The sequence below is a fragment of the Muntiacus reevesi genome, chromosome 3 (assembly GCF_963930625.1).
Source record: "Muntiacus reevesi chromosome 3, mMunRee1.1, whole genome shotgun sequence".
Lineage (NCBI taxonomy): Eukaryota > Metazoa > Chordata > Mammalia > Artiodactyla > Cervidae > Muntiacus > Muntiacus reevesi.
The window spans coordinates 18,078,110-18,103,037 of record NC_089251.1 but is presented as its reverse complement, the minus strand read 5'-3'; the positions used below and the strand labels follow the sequence as shown (position 1 = coordinate 18,103,037).

The following is a 24,928-nucleotide window of genomic DNA, read 5'->3' as shown; positions in this document are numbered from 1 at the left end:
ACAGCCTTTCTTTACCTGTATACACGACATGTGATCAAGGGAAGGAAGTAAAGCTGGCCCTCTCATATAACCAAGATTTCAGCTGAACAGAATGTACATCAAGGGACAAGAGCCTTTCATTCTAAGGAGACCCATCACCTAACAACACGGACAACTGGCCGGGGCGTCCACACTGCCCAGGCTCTGGAAGGCTCTCCAGCGTATGCATGCTTCCCAGGAGGGCCAAGGACGACCTAAGACCTGACGGAGTGAGCCTCCCCGTGGAGACGGTTTGTATGTCTGAAGCACACAGGTTATGTAGGCATTTTATAGATCTTCAGAAAGTGCTCCTAAAATTCTATCAATACCCATATACCCTCTGTCCTGTGACACCCAGACAAATTCCCAGATCCCAGGCACCAACCAAGATCTTCAGTTTTGTGTGGCCTTATGAAGGGTTAGCCACGGGAGCCTGCCGAGATAGAAACCACCCAGATGAGCAGTAGACTCCATATCTGAAATCTTTAGGAATGGGGTGGGGACATGACATGTGCATGGTCGCTCAGTCGTGTCTGACTCTTTGCAACCCATGGACTGTGGCCCACCAGGCTCCTCTGTCCATGGGACTTTCCAGGCAAGAATGCTGGAGAGGGTTGCCACTTCCTACTCCAGGGGATCTTCCTGACCCAGGAATCGATCCCACACATCATGAGTCTCCTGCACTGGCAGGCAGATTCTTTACCACTGCACCACCTGGGAAGACCCTGGGAGAAGGATGCTGCATATTTTACACACACACGCACACATCCCAGAAATATCCCTGAGCTCCCTAGGAGTCTAGAACATCACAAACACTTTCACATTTTATCCATCCGCCTCTCAGAAAGTCTATGTTCAGACGACTCTCATGATGAATGGATTGGAGGCTTCAAGTCTCTCTGCGAAGGGAGTGGTGTGATGTCCAACCGCCCCCATCTCCCCCAGGCATGTCCCTGGACACATGTGCATGGACATAACGGGGCAGGGCTCTGCCAAGTGAGCACTAAGCTGTGGTCTGTGAACATCTGTTACCACCTGTTCCCCGTTACTGCTGGGCAGCATTTTTTTTTTTCGGCCGTGCCACGCAGCTTGTAGGATTTTAGTTCCCCGACGAGGGATTGAACCCGAGCTCTGGCTGTGAAAGCGCCAAGTCCTAACCACTGGACCGTCAGAGAATTCCCTCTGAGTAGCTTCTTAAGAGATCCTATCTGACAGAGATCTTATTAAAGTCACACAATACAGCTGGAAAGAGAAGAGCCCTACACTGGAAGAGACCAGGGCTCAAACCTGAGTTCACTCCAGCAAATGCATTTCTCAGACTCAAGTTGTAAACGTGGGCTAACACTACCTGCCCCGCCATGCTGCTGTAAGGCCTGATTACTAGTCACACTTATCAAGTGCCTGGAAAAACCTGAGAAGTGAAGCAGGCAGGAAACTCTACAGAGGACATAGGGGGTAAGTCCTACCAACCAACAATGCAGTTTCTTTGGGGCATGTTACCTAATTTTTATGAACTAATAATCATGGAGATTTAGAATTTTTAAAACACTGAATAAAATCCATCAGCACCTTCACTTTTCTGTGTCACAGAAGAGAATCCAAAAAGAAGCAAATGAGAACTAAATAACAGTGACGACCAAATGTTCAATTCTTTTAACTGCAGGGACCTCAATTACAAAAATCATTTTAAAACAGATCAAATTTAACTTACACACATTTTTTTTTTAACTACTTGCAGTGTATTCACAGAATGTCCAGCTGATGAAACAGCATCATCAAAAAGCAACACAGAGTGTGAGACACAGAAAAGACAACACAGTCACAGCCAGTGGATGGGTGGGTTCTTTGGGCGTAAAGCCAGAGGAGCCAGTCAAGAAGGTTCACTTGACCCCTGTGTGCATCTGGGACAGGCAGGCTGGTCAACAAAAAAACAGAAAAACAAGCCATTAAGACTTCTGGTCTGTGCTGGTTAAGTTTGTTGCACTTTTCTGCAGAGCTATAAATAACCTCCTCTTCCCAGGCAGCCAAAGCAAACAAAGGCCCCCCCTCTCTGTGCCCAGAAGGCTACCGAACCCCAGAACCCCAGCACCTGCTCTCCGGGATTTTAAACCTGGGTTTTGCTTCACAGGTCTGACCCTTCTTCAGGGATCCTCCTTGAGTTCTCTGCGGCTGGTGGCTCCTACATCAGTGCCATCTCATCTGGTTACAATCAGGCCATTGTAGTCTCCATACTCCAAGCTCTTTCTTCCCCCCCTTGTGCTGTTTATATTCCATGTTTGGGAATATCAGGACCTAGATTTCTCTAGCCCGGGAGGAAGTCACCAGGCTGTGAGAAATTTCCAGCACTACACCCGACCTCAATCTGCCAACCTCTCACTCAGCTGACCCATGTTTATCAAGAGCCTACAGAAGGAGCAATATGGTGTGATGATGTGATGGCCAGCCGGGCACAGAAGGCTGGAAGGCCTCCTCTGCCTGCATGAGGTCCAGCTGGAGAAAAAAGCATCTGTACATTTGAGGACACAGTCAACAAGCCCCCAAATGTATATGCTGTCATTTTTTAAAAACGTCACTCAAACAGAATGTGCAATACAGGTCACTGGGGCTGCGGGGAACAGAGGCAGTCCCTGCCCCCGAGGCAGACACTGGGGTGCTTCCGAAGACAGGCAGAACTCAGTGATGTGGTGGAAGGGGAAGGGGCCAGTGGTTTCACCTTCACAAAGGAGTGACCCCCAAAGGCTAAACTGAAAACTTGGAAAACTTCCATTTCACTAACAGTTATGCATTCAAATTCTTTGGTCTTTTAATAAAACCCACAGCTCTTGTAAGAGGAAGAACAAAAATAAAAACTGCTATTAGACATTTCATGGAAGAAGTATCTATTTTTTGAAGTTCATGAAGAAAGCATGCAAAGTTGTATGATTTATTAAAAATACTGAACTACTTACTCTCCTAGACTTCGGTCACAAAAGGTAAATGCATTCGGGAGAAAAACAACAATATTCAGTTATAGTACAAGAACTTCAAACAAAATAGAGCATGCCAAAATGCTAGCAGTGAACTTTACGCCCTGCTAAGTCATTTAATAGACGATTGATTTCATTGACAATTGAAATTCACTTAATTTCATTGACAAGGATGTGGGTTTGCATTATATTTTACATTATAATATCTGCACTGTAGCAAACATGTGAAATCACCTTAAAATGTACCTTTTAATGATTTTTCTACCGAGCTCCCCACATACAAATGATCACTGCAAATGTGTTAGTACAGAGAAGAAATAATTATATGAAAGAGATGATGTAAGAAACTAAGGTTTATGCCCATCAGAAAGCAGAAAATGGAACATGATGTTTTATGGATCATCATCTCCGGGCTGGAAGATTCAGATGGTCACCAGTCACCTGCTGATGCCACACGGGCAGGGTCCATGGACATCAGGGCAGCGGAACCACAGAGCCCCGGGGAGCGAATCAACAGTAATTGATATGAACGATGAGTGCCTACGTGAAGAGACGGTAAGACGGATGGAGCAGCAATTGTTGAAATGCTGCCATTAAGGCAAGGCCTATGGTAATGGTTCCTCCACGAAATAAGCGTATTTTAAAAGATGGTTTTATAAAACCAACTCAAAGAACAAACTACATATTTTCATGCTGTCCAATACAACCCCGCAGTGAAGGAGCACCCAGAGACCTGGATCTCACCTCTTCAGTCCTAGAGCCCCCGAGACTAAGGGATGAAAGGATAAAACAGCGATCTTTCAAACTTAAATCCCCTCACCTCTTTCTGTTCAACCTGTAATGCCGATTTCAGAATATCTCGGAGCTGTATCAACTGCCTTCTCTCTTCGTCCTGGGCCTGTTTGATCTTTAAAAAACATAACAAAGCAGAGAAAGTATAGCTGAGGTGCAGCGAGATGGTGAAGCTCATGGTCATTTCTCAACAACTGCAACCTTCCCTCCCAAACAAAGACGGAGGACAGAGTGGGAACCCAGTTCCCTACACTCCATGGGGGGCGCTCCAGGGCAGTCACGTTCTAGGCAGTGCGGCATACAAACATGACATCACACGGGAGCAACGTTTAAATCCAAGTGCGTACTGCATACTTTCGACACTCACTTGGGAGGGAAGTTACTTACTGTGTGAAGGTCTGTGGAAAGTGTTTCAATGGAAGGTTTGAGGCTTTCAACTGCTTTCAGTCCATCCTGGAAAAAACTATGAGGAAAAAACAGCATTGGCTGTGTTTCATAAAAGAGAAAACAATTTTGTTAGATGGAGAAAAAAAGACTTCTTTAAAGGAAATGGCTGAGATCACGATGTAATTCCTGGGGGGACAAGACTAGAAACCAAACCTTAAAATATCAGGCAAATCATGAACAAAGTGATGATCAAAACTATGAGCAATGAATTGAGAAGGAACTGCAATGAGCCTAGTGTCTGTGATTTTTCCTGGAAGATTCAGGTAGTCACCAGTCACTTGGTGATGCCACATAGGCAGAGTCTGTGGACACCAGGGAAGGGGAACCACAGAGCCCAAGCGAGAGAAACCACCATCTGAACAACAAGAGTCTATGTGACTAGATGCTAAGAGCTACTTACCCAGCAACGAACAGAGCAGAAAAGGTCGAAACACTACCGTTTCGTATAAAACGAGCCCTAAATTCTCAGTTTATAGTGGGAAACAGGACTCTCCCGACAAATCACAGCAGAGACTTGGGTTCAGAAGTAGAAGAGTCTGAGGCCAGAGAGGCACAGGGTGAACGTATAAGACACTAAATTAGGCTCCTTAACAGGCCACAGCTAAGTGGAAAAGACAAAGGATAAAGAAAAAAGCAAGCTGGCTTAATGCACACAGATAGCCCTGTGTGCAGAGCAGGGAGACGTGGTCAGAGAACTTGAGATCAAATATCAAAAGGAACATTTTTAATGCTCAGAACCCAGGGCTCATAAAGTCACTTATAACAAGCGATTCACAAATGAGAATGGAGGCTGGATGAGATTTTTCTGCAGCTTGGCCTCTGAGCCCATTTGAGGGGAAGCAGAGGCTTCCGGGAACTTAGGCGAGGGTTCAAAACATGTAACAAGGCCTAAAGTGCCCACCTCCAAGCTTCAGTCCACCCTCCTTGCCCCTTTACTGACTTCTCCCTACTCCTCCATGGCCACCAAGTCATCTCTGCCTCAGGCCCTTTGCACAGACTGTTCTTTCCTCCAAGGAGGCCCTGCAGTCTGCCTTCTGGTTCACCTGGCTGGTTCCCACTCACTCTCCAAGTTTTCAGCTAAATACGGCCTCATCAGCAAGGTGTGCCACACTCCCCTCCCTTCAAAGAGGTCTCCTCACCAGATTCTCTCAGAGATTCTGTCTCTGGCTTCGAAACGCTCGCCACAACTGCCATTATGTGTTCATTGGGGTAACAGTTTAAAATATAGTTCCCCCATCAGATCCGAAGTTCTGGGAGAGGGAGGACACGGTACCCGCAAACCCTGACACATCTCAAGCACACGATATTTGTTGAAGGAAGAAATTAATGAAGGAAGGAAGGCGCCTCTAACTTCTGCTGGTTTACTGGGTACCAAGGAGACTATCTTCAAAAAGTGACCTGGGGTTCACACGTTTCTTTCTTTTAAACTCAGCAACGGTCCTGTGGGAATTTCCCATATCAAGCCTGCAATTAATAGGAGGGGTTGTAAAAACAATACTGCATGACACTTAATACAATAACTCCAAGGAGGGAGGAGGAAGGAAGGAAGGGGGAAACATACACATAGCATGCGGGTCACGAACCGTTATGAGCTGGTTATTAGGAAAGAGGCTGGGCTATCAGCATTTCTTACTTTAATCTTTAGATATTTGCGCAATTCACTTTATATTCTCATTCCTGCATTTTGCCTAACTCTTTTTTTTTTTTTCTAAATATAGAACATGCTTCTGGTGGAGCAATTGTGTCCGGGTTATAATGACTTTTCCACGTGTCTGTTTCCACTGCCAGGGCAGAAATGCCATGTCTCGCACGTCCCTATGTTTCCACTCTGAGCACAATGCCCAACCCAGAGCAGCAATTTGAAAAGGAAACTGGGAAGCACAAACACAGGAATGAGAGGGCAAACATGTCCCTCTTGTCAAGAACTCATTTGGTTCTGATGTTTTGTCTGAGCTACTTTTTTTTCTTGTATAACTATTTCACTAATCAATTCAAATTCTTGTAAAATAGGTGAAGGCAAGAGGTGATGGTTGGGGGGGGCAGGAGGTGGGGAAGGAGAGAAGGAGGCAGAGAGGGAAGGGAAGTTGAATACACGCTAGTTTAGGGAGGGGGAGAAACATCACAGATATTGGCCCAGAAAGGGTCCTGCTCCCAGCGTAGGGCAGCAGGTGCTTGGCCCTGGAACCTCCGAGCCTGGCGACAGTCCCCACATGCACCCTGCAGTGGAGTCAGCTGCCCAGAGAAGTGTTTCTCATCACAGACACTGTCTGCATTGCAACACTGGACCCTGCGCTTGGAATAATGATCCAGACTTAGATTTCATAGTTGTGGAAAGCCTCGCCAATCTTGACCATCTACCTAGAAAGCTCTTCCCACTGATTTCCAAAACTCTTATCTTTTGTGCACCGATCCTTATTGAGGCATGTGTGTCGTGTCTATCTTTTCTGCCCTTAGGGGGAACGCTTCAAAACAAGAGGCCTCTTTACCAACTGCTGTCCCTTCAAGCCTAAGTATAAACTCCCAGGCAGTTTTCTTAGGTTGAGCCTGTCAGTGCTTTCCCAGGCTTCAACAGTATCATCCATACTACCAAATTTTGCTTTTTATCTAACGTTTTCTAGCCTACCTGATCAAATTTGCCAGCCTTTATAACACCCCCACTGAAATTCAACCTTCATGGGCCCAACAAGTAGGGCGGCCTCCCCCTCCTAAGCCTTCCCACCAGCACACTCTCACGGCTGGGGGCCTCTGGCCCTCTCTCTCCTGGAGAGAACCTCTCCCGGGCACCAGAGCAGGTCTTATTCCATCTGCAACCCAAGGACATCAGCCGTCACTGGTCACAGAGGTTCCCAGCAGGTAGAAAGAACGAGTCACTGCAGCGCTCATCACCACTGTCTAGAATGTCACCGTTTTTGTTTGTTTTATTTTTTTTTTTATTTATTTTTTTTTTTCAAATCGAGTTTTTATTGTCTCTTTAAAATATCACAACTGAGTCCACAGAACCATCTGCTATCTTGTTTCTGCAGCAGGATCACTGAGATCTTATTCATCAGCCTGCTGAACTGTTCCTTTTTCAGAAACATAGATACCATCCAAAAATTTTCTGATATCCTTGTTTTTAACTGTGGTGGCTTGCTGAATCAAAGCAGCTGAATTTGACACAAGTTCAATGTCATTTCCTTCAAGAATCAATTCATCTTTCTGGGCTTGAGATACTGAACAGGCAACCCCTGGCCTCATTCGAACCCTGCGTATGTATTTTTCACCCAAAAAATTTCGGATTTCCACAAGAGAACCATTCTCCTGAATAACAACGTTGATGGGGAAGTGGGCATACACCGACCTCATCTTGTAACGGAAGCCCAGTGTAACACCCTTGATCATGTTCTGTACGTGGCTACAGATTGTGCGAACAGTGGCCAGTTCCTTTCTGTTTCCCCACCATTTGTCAACACGGAGCCTCTTCTTTCTCTTTCCAAGGAGGCTGAGTTCTACATTGATGTGATTGAAGTCCCTCCGCAGGGTGCCTCTGGGGCCCTTCACAATGACTGTCCGTCCCTTCAAGGTAATGTCGACATTTTCTGGGATGTCGACAGTCTGATTGCTGAGAATGGTCTTCATTCTCGCAGTAGATGCGGCAAAGAGCCGTTTTTGTTTGTTTTAAACACTGCCTAGTTTTAGATTCCACTAGAGAACAGGAGCCTCAGTCTTCAGCAGCAAAAGTTAATAAGACACTGTCTAGGCTCTTCTAGGAACTGGAGATGCCACTTCTTCCCTTACATGATATAAAAGGCATAGATCATAAATTTATAAGACAATCAGCTTCTCAGGTGGCTCAGTGGTAAAGCATCTGCCTGCAAATGCAGGGGAACAAGGTCTGATCCCTGGGTCGGGAAGATCCCCTAGAGGAGGAAATGGCAACCCACTCCAGTATTCTTGCCTGGAGAATCCCATGGACAGAGGAGCCTGATATGGCTACAGTCCATGGGGTCGCAAAGAGTCGGACACATCTGGGCAACTGAAGATGGAGAAGATACTCTTCAAGAAGGCTTCTGGAGAAAGCAAAAAGGAAGAAGAAGAGTAAAATCTGTCTAAGTTCTCAGGAAGAACAAGCAAGTATGCTTCCAGGGAATTTGGCTCCACCATGAGGCCTCTGGGCACCTGCAGAGACCAGCTGCCCCGCTGAGCAGGCTGCCTCTGCCCCGGGGTCACCGCGCTCGCCGGGCAGGGCCATGCTCCCATGAGACATGGAGACGGAGAGTGTGACATGGGGACGCATGGGAACTGCCTGGCAGATAAACACGTGTGTGGCCACAGGCTCCTTCATCCAGTGGCTGAATCACTCAAGCTCCACGTTTTATGCTCTCCAAATATGCATTTGAAAAGTCAAAGCTTCTTAAAGGATTTGAAGAGCATGCGGTATATACATGTGCACACACACACACACACACACACACACACAAGCTCCATCCAAAAAGGAAGTAATGGAAGACTCATCATTTTTAAAAGTTACTGAGCTCATGCCCATAAAAGGCCAACTCGTTCACTTTTCCACAAGTGGTCTGTTGCTAACCAACTGATTAGTTTGGGCAAAATAAAGGAAAAAAAAAAAAGGAAACCCCAGAATAACTTCTTAAAAAATAAAATATCAGCAAGGAAGCGATCCACTTCCTAAATGGCCTCACATAAGGTTACCAGGAGAAGACTGAAGAAGTAACTTGTATGGTCATCACATAGCATTTTGAGTTTCTGTAAAAGAAATCATCTTAAAAATTCTACAAACTGAGGGTCTTCCTATTTTCTGAGCTCCACGCCGGGAGCACTTCTTTTAACCCAGGATGAAGCACACGACACATCTCCCTTTGCTGCTGGGCCTCCACTTCAGAAACACAGCATGGCCAGAATTCCGAAGCCCGGCTCCACCCAATTCAGTGAATTCACCGCTGCAAACCGGGCCAGGGAAATGGGACGTGGCCGAAGGTGAAAAAATAAATGTCACGGAGGACGTCTCTGCAGAGGATACAGCTGGGCGGGAGACAGGACACACGAAACACGCCATCGCGGGGATGTGCAGCGAGCACCATGGTGACAGAGGGAAGAGCCGTGTGCAGGTGGGGCGAGCGGACGCCCTCACAGCGGCAGCCACCCTGAGCCTGGTCTCGCAGGACCAGAGGCTGGGGGAAGGCACAGAAGGAACGGAACTGCGTTCCAGGCCAAGGGGACAGCAGGGTAAAGGATACCAGTGCGGGGCCCAGCCCGTTTAGGGAAAGGCATGTGGACACATGTGGGAACAACACCTTCGAGAGTGTCACTCACACATCCCCAGGCCCAGGCAGCCTGGGCTCCAGCCACCGTTGGACACGACCCCTGTGCCTGAGTGGTCGCACACCCATCCCATCCCATCTGGTCCTTCTCGGCACCCAGAGCAACCCCGTGAAAGCAGCAATGGATCGGGAGACACCTCCGTGATGTTCCCAATCAACTCCACTCTCCTCTCGTCCTGCAGCGGTCTCCTCAAGGTCACAGCCGCTCCCTGAGACTGTCACACCCCTGCTGGCTGGCTAGCTGCTGTCCCCCGTCCCACCGGTAGGTCCACACAGGTAGGAGCTCAGTTTCCTTCTTGCTGTAGCACCTGGACCTTCTGTATCACTCTGTCCTCCGAACCTCAACCAACACGTGCTGAACGAATCCTCCGCTTGAAACTTTGCGCGCCTCCCCGTACGTGTGGGACAGAATCTAATGCCGTGAACAAGACGCCAGGCCATGCCCGCCTCCAGCTTTCTGCAGCTTCAGTTCGCTCACGAGGCTTCAGGCGGGCTGGCTTCCCTCCTGCCTCGAGACCCTGACCCTGCCTGGAAGGTTCTTCCCCTGCTCCCCACCTGCCAGCCCCTCCGTGTCCTTCAGACTCCAGAATCCACGTCCCTGAGAGAGACCTGCAGGTAACTCAAGAACCTGAACACCTCCTGTGGGTCAGGTGCGTGCTCCGCCAGCTGGAAAACACGGCAAGGATGGAGCAGAGACGGAATCTCTGCCCTCCACCTCGATCTAAATTAGGTCCTTCTGTTAGACTCTCTCTCAGACTCTGGTACGTCAGAACACTTTGCGAAGCGTCCGATTATATGTGGGTTTGCCTGCGCCTTGCTCCAGCAGGCGCTGGGCCCGGGACGTACACCACCCTGTCTCCAGCATCTCAGGGGGCCCCCAAAACACAGCACACACCCAAGAGGAGCAGTGACTGAGCCCGCAGCCTGTTCACGTCAATGGTGAGAATCAGGCTGAGGAACAGGAGAGACAATGAGGCCCCGGTGTGGACGGACGGCTGATAGACACAGCGAAGATGAGCACGTGAGCAGTCCCCTGACCCTGAACGGTTCTCCCTCTCTCCCCAGACAGCCGCCTTTGCTTAGCACATCATCTGTTTTATAGATCAGTAATACATGGAAGTATTCTCCTAATTTAAGACTCCGCATTAACACCATCTCACTTCTCTTTTAACAAAAAGAATATCCAAGAATCAAACTAGTTTGGTGATTTACAAAAAAAGAAGAAAAAGTACATTTGATAAAGTAATGTATATTTTTATGTTATTTTTTAGTTTTTGAGATATAATTCTCAAACTGTAAAATTCAACCTATTAAAACATACAGTTCAGTGGGTTTTAGTATATTTATTCACAAAGTTGAGAAATCATCAGCCCTGTCTAATTCCAGAATATTTTCATTAGCCCAAAAAGAAACCCTGTGGCCCCTGGGAGTCATTCCCCACTCTCCCCCTCCCCTCAAGCCCTGCCTCAGTGGGTCTGCCCATTCCCGATCTTTCAAGTAAGAGGACTAATTCAGTCTGTGGTCTTCTGTTTCTGGCTTCTTCTACTTTATGTGTTTTGAAGGTTCGTCTGTGTTGCAGTATGCCTCATTGTTTCACGCTTTTTACTAGTATATTTACTAGTATATTTACTAGTATATTTACTAGTATATTTTTAAATACAAGCATACTTTCCTCAGCGTAATACTACAAATCTCCAAGAAGCTGCCATAAAGAGAGAAACATCTGAAATACCACGATAATGAAGGAAAAGAACCAAGAACTTACTTGCATTGGGCGTGAAAATACTTGATCAGATTCTGAAGTAAATCCACTCCCTTTTTAATCTTAATTTCATTGACCTTCAGCAGATACTGTTAAAAAAAAAACAAAACAAGAAATATCATAGAAACAGAAAATGAGCTGAACATGAACTTCTGAGGACAGGTCACCTCCGGGCCTTCTCTGACGTCCTGTATAATGGGTAGGTCTCATGATAGATGCTTAATATTTTCTGAATGCCACAACTAAATGCTTCTTTTATTTTGGTGCCACATGACTTACCTGACCTTTGGGTAATCATATGTTTAGTTTTAAGTGCCAGGAATTCCCTGCAATAAAACAGTCTATCTTAACCAGCTAGGGGAAACTTTTGCCCCAGTTGCATGGAAGAGTGAGGATGGTTAGAATGAAAGGGTTCCACCTTCTGGACTCTGCGGTCCACACCCCCTGTTCCAGGGCCCTTTCTTCAGGTAGGTCATTGTCTAAACACTAACTGCAGGTCTTCCGTAGTTAAGGCTTTGTCTCCACATCTCTGATATTGAAACACTTCCCCGACACTTTAAATAAACATTGTGATTGTTTGAATTTAAAAAAACAAATTTTAAATTCAATTAAATTACAATCATTTTTAACTTGGAGAATTCATTAACAATCATAAGATAGCAGGAAACCCCAGGGATATATAGAACGAGCATCAGGACATACATTTGCTCTTTGCTAAGAGTTTATAGAACAAAAGATCCCATAAATTTCCTCTCCCCTTCACTATCAAAATAGGATATATTTACAATGCTGAGAATAAGTCACCTCTAAGATTGAAAGCCCCCTAGAGAGTTGCTGACCCCTGCTGACCACTGGCGTCTCAGCTGTAACCTGGGAAACTCGCCTTCAAGTGTCCTCCTGCCCGGCTGCTCTGAAACAGTAACTACATCATTGCCTTTACGTCCTCATCTCCCTCCTTTCTGATACTTATTCACTGTTAATTAAATAAGATGTCTGGCAATGTAGCAAAATGGTTAGATGGTTAATGAGATGTTTGGCCATGTGTCAACATTAAAATCCATGTGCCCTTTGACCTGGAAATTCTACTTTCAGGTATTCATTCTAAGAAGACAATCATAAAAATTTACAAAGATGAATGGAAAAGAAGGTTCACTGCAGACTTGCTTGTAAAAATGAAAAATGGCAACAAGTCAAATGTAATGAACAGGGAACTAAAGTGTGGTGCATCCATAGGAAGAAGGGCTATTAGTAATTAAGCCAATAAAGCAGAGACTTCCTGATGTGCAAAGATGTCTGTGGCACACCAGTGAGTGAAAATAATCAGGATACAAAGCAGCAGTAGAGAATGATCCTGGTTACACAAACTGTCTTTAATGTACGCGTACCAGGGACATCTGAAAGATGTGCAGCTAAATGTCAAGGTGGTTACCTTAATAAATAAAACCTGTAGTGACTTTTAATTTCTTTTATGCATATACACATATATACATGGGTTTCCCAGGTGGTGCTAGTGGTTAAGAACCCGCCTGCCAATGCAGGAGACATAAGAGACACAGGTTTAATCCCTGGGTTGGGAAGATCCCCTGGAGGAGGGCATGGCAATCCACTCCAGTATCCTTGCCTAGAGAATCCCCATGGACAGAGGAGCCTGGCGGGCTACAGTCCATTGGGTTGCAAAGAGTCGGACATGACTGAGCGACTAAGCATGCATGCATGCACATATATACATACACACACATATATACTGACCAATGTTTTAAAGCACATATTTTTATAATGATAAGAAAAGCAAGAGCGGATCTCTCATACATTCTCTATTCACATGAGCTCTGTATTACCGATCTGGCATACTGAATGTCTTTATAAAATTCGTTTTGAAGGGAAAATCCCACAGGTTTAGAATAAACACCTGAAAGTCACTTCTCTACATTAGATCCGACGCAACTAAAATGGTAAACACCTGAACAATGTTGAGCATTTACAAAGCTCGAGGGCTTCAGTTTGAGGAAGCGGTTGCATGATTCTAAAGCCACTGAAACTGCAGCAGTCTTCACTCTGAGGGGCCGGGTTTTCGGGGACTGCTTTTCAGACACACTCTCTTTCCAGCCCAGGTCTGGCTGGTCAGCGTCTGCAGCTTCATCAGATGCGTCCTCCTCTGCAAACTCTGACCTCACGGCCCGCTGGCCCACTTCCACCTTTGTGCCTGCACACAGCGCTGGGCCCTGCCCCAGCCAGCTCTGCAGAGCGGGGACCCTGTGATGCTCAGCACAGACTGGGAACCCGCCCAACAGACAACTCGTGTGTGTGACTTAGCGGTGTCGGGTAGATAGCACCTTTCCAATAAAATAACCCATCTGACAGTCCTCACAGCCCCGTCGCCCAGACAAGGACAAGCCCCAGTGCTGGGTGCACAGCAGGTGCACACTACAGAAAGCAGACCCTCACCACGAGGAAACGCCAGTAACACCCAGGCTGAGTTTCTCGTCCCTAAACATACTTGAATAAGCAGTCCTGCAGAGTTCAGGTCGACAGCTTTCCTCCTCACTAGCCAAAGACAGAGCACAACCTGAACTCACACACGCCCCTCCAAATCCACTCTCCGTGAAACACTGCTACTTCATTTTATCCCACTCCAATAAAAGCAACACCCTGTGTCTGCAGGACATGCAGCGGTTTTGCTTCCTCGTCCCTGTCTCCTGTCGTCCGGGCTGATTTCTCCAACACTGTGCGAAACGGGCTAGGCAGGTGTTAGTCTAAGTGATGCCTGCTGGGATAAAACAGCATGTGGATAAAAACATCCACTCTCCCAACTACAGGAACACTTTGAGTTTAGTTACACCTTTCTAAATATGCACGTAATGAAAAACAAAGCAGCAACGGAGAGACAGAGGAACAAAAAAGACCTAAGACATAAAAAAAAAAGTAAAAGAACACACTTTTTTGATGTTACTATCGCAACCACATAGACAGTAACATCAAATGTGAATGATTAAAGAATCCCATCAAAAGGCAGAGATTGTCAGACTGGATAAAGAAAACATGACCCAAATATAGGTTGCCCACAGGAAACACACTTCAGAGCCAAAGATATGCTTAAGTTGAAAGTAAAAGACTGGAAAAAGAAACTCCATGCAAACAGAAACCAAAAGAGAGTTGGTGTGGCTGTACCAATATCAGACAAACGTCTCTTGTCCCAGGAACCGATTCTCCTCCAAAGACCACTTAGTGTACTCTGGGAATAGAAACTCATTTAAATACACTCCTAAGATACACATATGGAAAGGCTAGGTGCTTGCTGTAATTAACAAACATCCTAAAATCACAAAGTGCCTTTTGATGAGCTTTGCTGTGGATGGCTTACAGGGAATGGAAAGCTGGCTGAACCGAGCCTCAGTACCTATCACAAACATCACCCCTGCACGGGCACACTCAAAATGTACGTCTGCACTGCTGTGGGGGAACACGAATGCCACCAAACACAGACACTCCACTGCCATCACCTGGAGGCATGAGCCCTCGGGTGAGGGGGGAACTGTTTCCACGAGCTGTTTCGACCAACAGACCCCCAAGCAAGGCATGAAAAAAAGGCTGGAAGCAAAGGCTTACATGGGTAGTCTTGGGGACTTTCCATCCCTGCTGCTGCTGCTAAGTCACTTCAGTCGTGTCCAACTCTATGAGACCCCATAGACAGCAGCCCACCAGGCTCCTCCGTCCGTGGGATTCTCCAGGCAAGAGTACTGGAGTGGGTTGCCATTTCCTTCTCCAATGCATGAAAGCGAAAAATGAAAGTGAAGTCGCTAAGTCGTGTCCAACTCTGCTCAACCCCATGGACTGTAGCCTACCAGGTTCCTCCGTCCATGGGATTTCCCAGGCAAGGATACTGGAGTGGGTCGCCACTTCCTCCTCCATCTTTCAAATGAGTCTTTCCCTACCTTTAATAAACTTTGATGTCAGATTAATCTAATCCCACACTCCAGGAGCCTAAGGCTCCCTGAGGGGCAGAAAGTGGACAACAGCACCCACAGCACCCCCGTGCTGGCCTGAGGGCTCTGGTGGGCCCTGCTCGCCCACCTCGCACGCCCACCTCGCACATCTGCAGCTGGAAGTAGCGCCGCTCCTTTTCCATCTCCTCCGCGATCTCAGCCCCACTGATCTCCGTGCGGATCATCCCGTGGAGCTTGGCATGTTCCTTCTTCTCCTTTTCTATCTTGGTTCTAACAGGTGGAAGAGTGAGAGAATCAGTCAAGACACCTCCAGACTGGGGAGCCCCCTCTGTGATCCTGACACCCACCCTGGACACAAATGCTCCCCGAGATGCCTTGGCACAGGACGGACTTGAACTCACTGGGAAGAAAAGATGTGATTTGTCCCAAAAAATATCCATCTTGGCCGTTTCTGTTGAGTACTGAACTCAGCAAATACTTCCAAAGCAACTCCACTGGGACAGTGCTCAAGGTCACAGAGGACTTCTCTGGAGGCTCAAATGGTAAAGAATCTGCCTGCCATGCAGGAGACCTGGGTTCAACCCCTGGGTCGGGAAGATGCCCTGGAGAAGGAAATTGGCAACCCACTCCAGTATTTGTCTCGAGAATTCCATGGAGAAAGGAGCCTGGGGGGGCTATGGTCCATGGGGTTGCAAAGAGTTGGATACAACTGAGCTCTAACACTTTCACAGTCACAGAAGGAAACAGATGGCCTTTCCCATTTTTAAGCTTCATTCCCCTCTGTCTGTATCTCCTGGCTTGACTGTGCTCCTGAGTCCAGTGTGCGGGACAGGGTACCAGCTGACCCCTCCCTGGAGCATGTCCTGAGACGGAGAACCAGGGTAGCTACAAGTCACATCAGTTAGGAAGGCCTTGAGCTACTAATTAGACTTTTATTCGGGAGAAAAGGAAACTAAACAAAAGCCACAGAAAGCCCTCAGAAGTGTCAAGGCTACCACCAAGAGACGGGCAGAGATTCTGCACAGCACCCCAAGGCGGACACCAACACTACACCGGCAACACTCCGCAGAAAGTGCTCACCATGAAATGGGTTCCTCTGGGTCCAGAGTCCCCAAGAAGAGGCAAGAAATAGAGCTTCTAACTCTTGTTTTTTATTTGGAGCACAGCACCAGGCGCACAGTAGACAGTCACTGACTTGAATGGGTGAGTTGAAGGTGACCACTTGGTAGAGATGTTGCTGCAGTGATTCATGCCCCAGGAGTGTGACTGGAGGCCCCTGAGGTCACGGGACAATTACGCAGCCCCAAGGCGCCCCTGACGCCACCGATACTGCAAAGGGCCTGAGATCCAGTCCAGATGTCGGTCACTCTCAAAATGGTCAGGTATGGAACTGCAGGCCAGGAATTTTAAAGGCGTCTTAAAGCTGTTTGTTACACATCACAGGGCCTCTCAGGATCATCTAATCTCGTGTGTAAGTGGGTAGAGTGAATTTTAAAATTTATCCCAGGATTGTTGCTGTTATTTTTCAGTTGCTAAGTCTTTTATGACCCCATGGACTGTGGCACACCAGGCTTCCCAGTCCCCCACCATCTCCTGGAGTTTGCTCAAACTCATGATGATGTCAATGAGTTTGTCACAATCTTCTTGTCCTCTGTGGTCCCCTTCTCCTCCTGCCCTCAGTCCTTCCCAGCATCAGGGTCTTTTCAATGAGTTGACTCTTTGCATCAGGTGGCCAAAGGATTGGAGCGTCAACGTCAGTCCTTCCAATGAATACTCAGGGTTGGTTTCATTTAGGATTGACTGGTTGATCTCCTTGCAGTCCAAGGGACTCTCAAGAGCCTTCTCCAGCATCACAATGACTCTTGAGTTTTAAAGGGTGGTGCTCATTTGTCCTCCAATTCTGGGATTTTGTGAGTCCTCACCATATCTATGTGTGTCTTGATTTTATAGAATTTGATCTCATTCTTCTTTCAAACCTTTCACTTTCAGAACCTGAAGACTCTCTCCAGCAACCCTCCTCAGAGACCCCCTCACACCCCAGGTTCAGAAATGCACAGAAGCCTTTTCTCTAAGGCCCGTGAGTCTGGCAGTGACAGCAGCTGAATGGAAGTAGGGAAATCCACGTCCTGCCCTTGGCTCAATTGTTCCTTGTGACTGACCAGAGCAAATACCGAGGCCTGGTGTCCCGTCTATAAAGCAGGAATTCGGATCCCCTTCTTGTTTACTGAACTGAATTGGCACATGGATGTAGGATGCTAACGGGCCAAGCCTAGTGAGTTTGGAGCCTCTCTGGGTTTAATAATCTGTGTTAATATGTGAATGTGCGCCATTAGAAATACTCCAGAATCTGGAGTACGGGAACTTTAGATTTCTAGGACAGGATGAGCACCAAAGATTTGGTATTGCTTGGTGTGAGCTTTGTGATCCTCTACCTCTGAACAGATGCCCGGGGCTGGTAAAAACAAACCCAATTACCTAACTATAGATACATCTGATTGCCAGAAGAAATACCAACCTCAGATACACAGATGATACCACCTTTATGGCTCAAAGTGAAGAGGCACTAAGGAGTCTCTTTATGAGGATGAAAAAGGAGAGTGAAAAAGCTGGCCTGAAGTTCAACATTCAAAAAACTAAGATCAGGGCATCCAGTCCCATCACTTCATGGAATAGAAGGGGAAAGGGTGGAAGCAGTGACAGATTTTATTTTCTTGGACTCCAAAATCACTGCTGACGGTGACTGCATGTCATGATATTACAAGACATTTGCTCCTTGGAAGGAAAACTATGACAAACCTAGATGGCGTATTAAAAAGCAGAGACATCACTTTGCTGACAAAGGTCTGTACAATCAAAGCTATGTTTTCTCTGGTAGTCATGAATAGATGTGAGAGTTGTACTGTAAGGAAAGCTGAGCACCGAAGAATCGATGCTTTCAAACTGTAGGGCTGGGGAAAACTCTTGAGAATCCCTTGGACTGCAAGGAGATCTAACCAGTCAATCCTAAAGGAAATCAACCCTGAATATTCACTGGAAGGACTGATGTTGAAGCTCCAACACTTTGGCCACTTGTTTGGAAAAGACTGACTCATTGGAAAAGACCCTGATGTTGGGAAAGATTAAATTGGGCAAAAGGAAGACGGAGCAGCAGAGGATGACATGACTAGATGGCATCACCAACTCATGAATGTGAATTTGAGCAAATTCCAGGAGATAGTGAAGGACTGGGGAGCCTAGTGTGCTGCAGTCCATGGGGTCACCAAGAGCTGGACCTGACTTAGCGAGTGACCAACAACAGTGACATCTGAAAAGGCTTTCTTCTGAACACTTCCCACTTTCCCAGGTGGTTTCATATAAAAATTTCTATTTCCACTGAGAAAACTCTATTACCCAATGCACAGCCATTACAAAGCAAACACGAGGCATTAAAACATATTTTCTACTTCTCAGGTATTTAAAATAACCGAAACCATGATCCCCACAATCGCTCACCCAGCTCTAGCTAGCTTGATCCTCTCCACTCCAGGAATCGAGAAATTGTGATCAGAAATGTTACAGGAGCTGCCTAAAGTCAACCAGCAGCAGTCAATTAACATTCCTGAAAACAACAATCAGGCAGTCACAGGACAGAAGAGGAGGGACAAGAAAAAGCCTGTCTGAAGAGGTTAACATCAGGAAGACAGACACCCGGTACGGAAGAAAACATCTAGAATCACAGAAGAACAGGGCAACAGAGTTCTGGGTGAATTCTTTCCTGGATTAAGGTTCATTCAGACAATACCTTTAAGCAATAAAAGAGCAATCTTAAATTAAAGCCTCAAGTTACCCATGCTTATTTTTTAAAACAAAAACACTCACATTTTTGTTTCATAGTCCTTCCAAGCTTTATCAAAAGGCTTCTTCAAATCCTGTAAATAGAGAGGAATAAATTAAACTGGACTAATCATGAATTTCTGGGCAAGATAAACTTAATTCTCCCAAGACTAGCCCTGAAAGGAGTATTAATTTCTGCGATAAATGACATATGTGATCCCATGAAAAATAAAGAGCCTAAGCTCTTAGTATAGGCTTTTTAATTAAGACTAGTGGTGGCATTTCTTTTCTAAGAAATTTTTATTATGGAATATACAAAATGCACACAGAAAGATGTGGAAAGAATTGTATAATGTGCCAGTCAGCTAGTTACAATGAGTTATCAACTCACAGCACGTCTTGTTTCATCTAGACACTGCCTTTTGCCCCAGAATTACTCTGAAATTAAACCCAGAAAGACATAACATTTAATCTGCAAGTGTTTATCCCTCTGAAATAAAAGGACTCTGTTTTTTTTTTTCTTTTTTTATTAATACAGGAATCTCAACACACGTACCCCTGATGTGGGCCCCAAAACAAGAATATAAAAGTCATTTACTGTTTCCTGTGACCTGATGGTTTAGGCGCTCAGTTGTGTTAGACTCTTGTGACCCCACAGACTGTGTAGCCCGCCTGCTCCTCTGTCCATGGGATTCTCCAGGCAAGAATACTGGAGTGGGCCGCCATTTCCTTCTCCAGCGGGATCTTCCCAACCCAGGAATCGAACCTGGGTCTCCTGCATTGCAGGCAGATTCTCTACAATGTGAACTAGGAGAGAACTGCACGATTCTGTCTGGAACTCAGGACCTCACATTCTCTGATGAAATCTGGCTTAAAAATGTACTGAGCCACCAGAAATTCCATCAAGTTGTTCCCACCTATGTATGCTCCCTTTAACAAGGCTCTTTTGGAAGAGAAAACCCTTTTGTTGCAGGGATCTCTAATTCTTTCTGGCTCTTCTCCAGCCTACTGACAAGGCCCAAGCTCCACAGCCTGGCACCTAAAGCCTCCAGAGAGGGGGCCAGTCCACCCCATCAGCCTCACCTCCACTCCCCCCAGCTCAGGCCCCGGGGAGGACTGCTTCTGGCTGCTGCAGACTGGCCGGACTTGCAGGCCCCGGGGCAGGACTTGCCCTGTGCGCCCCGCCCTCCCGTTTTCCTGCCTACCTCCCCGGACACGTTCTCTGGGGCCCCAGGGGACAATGAGTAACGTTCCTCAGCGTCTTCACTCCTAACGGCTCACCCGGCCAGACTCCCTGCCCGGACAGCTCTCCGTGCACGGCTTGCCTCTGCAGAGACCCCAGGTCGGCCAGGTTGGCCTTGCGGAGGCTGCTGGGGATCAGAGAACTCGGCCTCCTAAGGACTGGGGCCTGGTCGGCTCCCTTTCGTATCACACACCTGTCTGTGTCAGAGACAGGCACGAGTGACTTTCTGCTCAGCACCTGGCCCCACACTGCACTTGGGCCATACACACGTGCTCGGGACACAGTTTACGGCTCGAGGGTTTGTGGGAGGCTGGTGAGGCCTCAACGATGGGTGCCTTTTGCAGGACAGAAGAATGAAGGTGGCTCAGGCCTTGCTGGTGCTGATCTCCCAGTGGGGAGACCACGTCCCTGCAAGGGGCCTGTACAGGGGTCAGTCAGGGCTAGACCAGCTGGAAAACCGGATTGCACACAGGCTTCCCTGATCCGCCGGCCGAGCCCATAGTCATTCATAGTTTCCTGTTTCTTTCCCTCCCACATCTCAAGCACCAGCGGGACAAGTGAGTAAGCCACGGGTCACCACTGTTAGGGCTGAATGGTGGTGCCAAGGTGGCCAGTCAAGGGAGCCCGAGGTGCCATGGAGCTGTCCCGCCATTTCAGGAAGGCCTGAGGGGTATCTGGCTGGACGGGCCAGCCAGACCGCAATGCCGTCTTCAAACCACTGCCTCCCAGACAGGACTCCGCAGGTCATACCCCTTTCACTCCTTTCAGGTCCCCCTTCAGCAAACTGTCCAGAGGGAAGGAGATTATGTTGTTCATGTTCTGAATCTAAAAGACAAAAAAAAAAAAACCAGAAAAATATTCTTATTCCATTTCCTTTTTAATCTAAAGCAAGGACAGTAAGGAGGTTAAAAGAACACGTGGTGATAAACTTTCCCTAAAACCCCATCATTCTTAACAGTCTCCATAACGATGTCATCTTATGAATGAAAACCTAACAGTGAAAAGTCTACATCTGTTTATATTTCACAGAATATTAATCTATTACTGGGCTATGAAGTCTGTGGAAAGATAACCATCCCAATGAAGAAAAAAAAAAATCAATGACAGAAGCACTTTAAAGATCCAGGAACGGGAGACCAACACCACTTCCTCCTCTCACAGCTCCATCCATGCCCTGGGGCTGTGGCTCTGGTCAGTTCTGGGGGTCCACAGCACCCCCAGTCTCCACAGCATGGCCCCCAACAAAGGAAACTAAAAGAGAATGTGTGTGAGAGAGACAGAACAAGCACTGAGGGGGTGGGGCTGGCTGGAGAAAGCAGGTAAGTGAGAAAAGGAGGGACAAGCGGTCTCGAGGTCGCCTGCTCTTCCCCCTGAAGCAAGAAGGCGAGAGATGGTGGCTTAGCAAGTTGTCACCATGGATTAAATCGAGGGGAACCAAAGCATTCTGACACACTCGGGGCCTGTCCCCGCCGGCCACTCAGCTGTGAGCCAACTGGAAGACACCAAGCTTCAGTGAGCAAGAAAGCTCAAGGCGCAGAGTCCCTAGGTTCTCAACCCGATGAGAATCCCTCCCCAGGGAGAAGAAAGCTGAGGCTCTCGGTGCTCACCTCCCCCGCACACGCCCCCCAAGTCAGCACAGCTGCCGTGCGGCCCGCTGCGGCGGGCGCCTCTGTCACTTCAGAGACCTGCACCGAAATTACGGGACCGCCATCGGAGAGAGACAGGAGGAGTCTTGTGTAAGACCCTTCCTTCTTACAACCCGACTGAGGAAAATTCCACTTTTAGTAGAACGACCTTGGGCTGGAAGGCCAACCACCGTCACAACTTTTACAGCAACGTGGGATCTGATTTCCACGCACCATTCAGCATATGAACTTTCAAAATGGAGGAAGAAACTTACCTGAAAACTACTACTAGCAAGGTGCGTAACCATGCCTGCACCAGCCACCTCCTCTGCCAGATAAATGGTCAAGTCACGACTGTCGTCTCCGAAATGCCTTCTGGGGTAACTTCTGTCTGAGGTTCCCACAGCTCAATTGGACATGCACCAGCAGGGGCACAACACCCTCAGCTATGACTTGCCAGGATCGGCCTGGAGAGTTCGGATTTAAATACTGAAAACCTGAGTCTAAGGTGAGGCCGTGCAGGTGACTCACCCCCGACACGAGCGCGCCTGGGTTTCCGCTGAACCGTGGGGGGAAGCCGTGTCACACATGTCCCACGTCCCCACCCACCAGCTTGGCACTCGGCCTGCCTCCTGGGGCTCCGGGCTCTTCACCTGCTACCCGTCCACACGTTCCTTCTGCCTTCTCACCTCCCTGCCCCTTTTCTGGACTGAAACATCACCTCCTCTGCCCGCCCCAACCGCTTCCTCGAGGTTGTCCGGTTTCTCCGACGTGTCCCTGATAAAAACCAAACCTACTTCTGCATCTCGACCCTCATAGTCCAACCTCATTTGCCACATTTCATCCCCGTGTCCAACTGAACAGAGGTCTTTGTCGTTTCCTGCTCCTCGGAGTCTAAGGTCACGGATGACGTGCTCCATCCTGAGCTCACGATCTTCCCGTGCCCCTGATGCCCAAAACCTGCCCGTCCATGAGGATGACTCAGGTGCCACCATTCTCATTAACATCCCAACTGCTCAGCAGGAAGCAATGCCCACCCCAACACCAATCCTCCAATATATTCTTTAAAAAAAAAATTATTATTTTTGGCTATGTCAGGATTTAGTTGTGGCACTCCGGCTTAGTTGCCCTGTGGCATGTGGGATCTTAGTTTCCAGACCAGGGATTGAACCAGTGTCCCGTGCATTGGAAGGCTGATTCTTAACCACTGGACCACTGAGGAAATCCCCAGTATTTTCTTTTTAGAAAATTTCTTAAGGGACTTAGGTTCCACCCTGCATTCATCTTATCAAGCTCATACACGCCACAAATCCTAAGGGTTGGCTTCAAGCTTTTCTGTTCTCCATAGCACTCATCTACTTCTGCTTCACTGACTACACTAAAGCAGAGTGTAGGAAAAACAAATTGTGGAAAATTCTTAAAGAGATGGGAATACCAAACCACCTTACCTGCCTCCTGAGAAACCTGTATGCAGGTCAAGGACACAGAAAAATGGACTGGTTCAAAATTAGGAAAGGAGTATGTCAAGGATGTATATTGTAACCCTGCTTATTTAACTTATATGCAGAGTACATCAAGCAAAATGCCGGGGTGGTTGAAGCACAAGTTGGAATCAAGATTGCCAAGAGAAATATCAATAACCTCAGATATGCAGATGACACCACCCTTACAGCAGAAAGCAAAGAGGAACTAAAGAGCCTCTTGATAAAGGTGAAAGAGGTGTTTGAAAAAGCTGGCTTAAAACCCAACATTCAAAAAACTAAGATCCTGGCATTCAGTCTCATCACTTCATGGCAAATAGATGGGTAAATAATGAAAACAGTGACAGACTTAATTTTCTTGGGCTCCAAAATCACTGCAGATGGTGACTGCAGCCATGAAATTAAGAGATGCTTGCTCTTTGGAAGAAAAGCTATGACAAACCTAGATAGCATATTAAAAAGCAGAGTCATCACTTTGCCGACAAAGGTTCATCAAGTCACAGCTATGGTTTTCCCAGTAGTCATGTATGGATGTGAGAGTTGGCCCATAAAGAAGGCTGAATGCTGAAAAATTGATGCTTTTGAACTGTGGTGTTGGAGAAGAGTCTTGAGAGTTCCTAGGACTGCAAGGAGATCCAAACAGTCAATCCTAAAGGAAATCAATCCTGAATATTCATTGGAAGGACTAATACTGAAGCTGAAGCTCCTATACTTTGACCAGCTGATGTGAAGAGCTGAGTGACTCATTGGAAAAGACCCTGATTCGGCAAAGACTGAAGGCAGGTGGGGATGACAGAGGATAAGATGGTTGGATGACATCACTGCCTCAATGGACATGAAGTTTGAGCAAGGTCTGGGAGAGGAAGGACACGGAAGCGTATCGTGCTGCAGTCCATGGGGTGACAAAGAGTCAGACACGACTGAGTGACTGAAGTGAACAATAAGAGACAGCATCTAGAGATACATTAATAGCTTTAAACATCATATTATGAATGTGGGAATTTGTTAACTCATTCACCATGTATTTATTGAGCACCTATCTTACAGACAGCAGAAAGCTGGCTACAAATGAACAAATCAATGTTTGCCATCTCAGACGAAGAATAAATATGTTGTTGTTAAGTCATTAAGCCGTGCCCAACTCTTTGTGACCCCACAGACTGCAGCACACCAGGCTTCCCTGTCCATCACCAACTCCCGGAGCCTACTCAAACTCACGTCCATCAAGTCAGTGATGCCATCCACCATCTCATTCTCTGCTGCTCTCTTCTCCTCCTGCCTTCAATCTTTCCCAGCATCAGGGTCTTTTCCAAGAGTCAGCTCCTCAAATCAGGTGGCCAAAGGATTAGAGTTTCAGCTTCAGCATCAGTCCTTCCAATGAACATTCAGGGTTGACTTCCTTTAGGGTTGACTGGTTTGATCTCCTTGCAGTCCAAGGAACACTCAAGAGTCTTCATAAATATGTAGACACCAAGAATTAAACGAAAAGTGTAAGACACACAACATGCAACATGTT

The 24,928-nt window shown here is 47.1% G+C and overlaps 2 protein-coding genes across 4 annotated transcripts in view; both read right to left on the bottom strand.

Moving 5' to 3' along the window:
* The window catches only part of ASAP2 (ArfGAP with SH3 domain, ankyrin repeat and PH domain 2), a 154,126-nt gene that overhangs the window by 48,822 nt on the left and 80,376 nt on the right, over window positions 1-24,928 (bottom strand). For all 3 annotated transcript variants that reach the window (XM_065928560.1, XM_065928561.1, XM_065928562.1), the window contains exons 4-9: window positions 21,057-21,131; window positions 19,109-19,158; window positions 15,391-15,520; window positions 11,310-11,395; window positions 4,164-4,239; window positions 3,805-3,891 (exon numbers count right to left, since the gene is read on the bottom strand). In XM_065928560.1, coding sequence (XP_065784632.1) covers window positions 3,805-3,891; window positions 4,164-4,239; window positions 11,310-11,395; window positions 15,391-15,520; window positions 19,109-19,158; window positions 21,057-21,131 — 504 coding nt within the window. The remainder of the gene's footprint in view (window positions 1-3,804; window positions 3,892-4,163; window positions 4,240-11,309; window positions 11,396-15,390; window positions 15,521-19,108; window positions 19,159-21,056; window positions 21,132-24,928) is intronic.
* Window positions 7,160-7,861, bottom strand: LOC136162718 (large ribosomal subunit protein uL6). The gene has a single exon (XM_065927185.1). It carries the CDS (start codon window positions 7,839-7,841, stop codon window positions 7,263-7,265), a length of 579 nt encoding a protein of 192 aa, XP_065783257.1. The 5' UTR covers window positions 7,842-7,861; the 3' UTR covers window positions 7,160-7,262.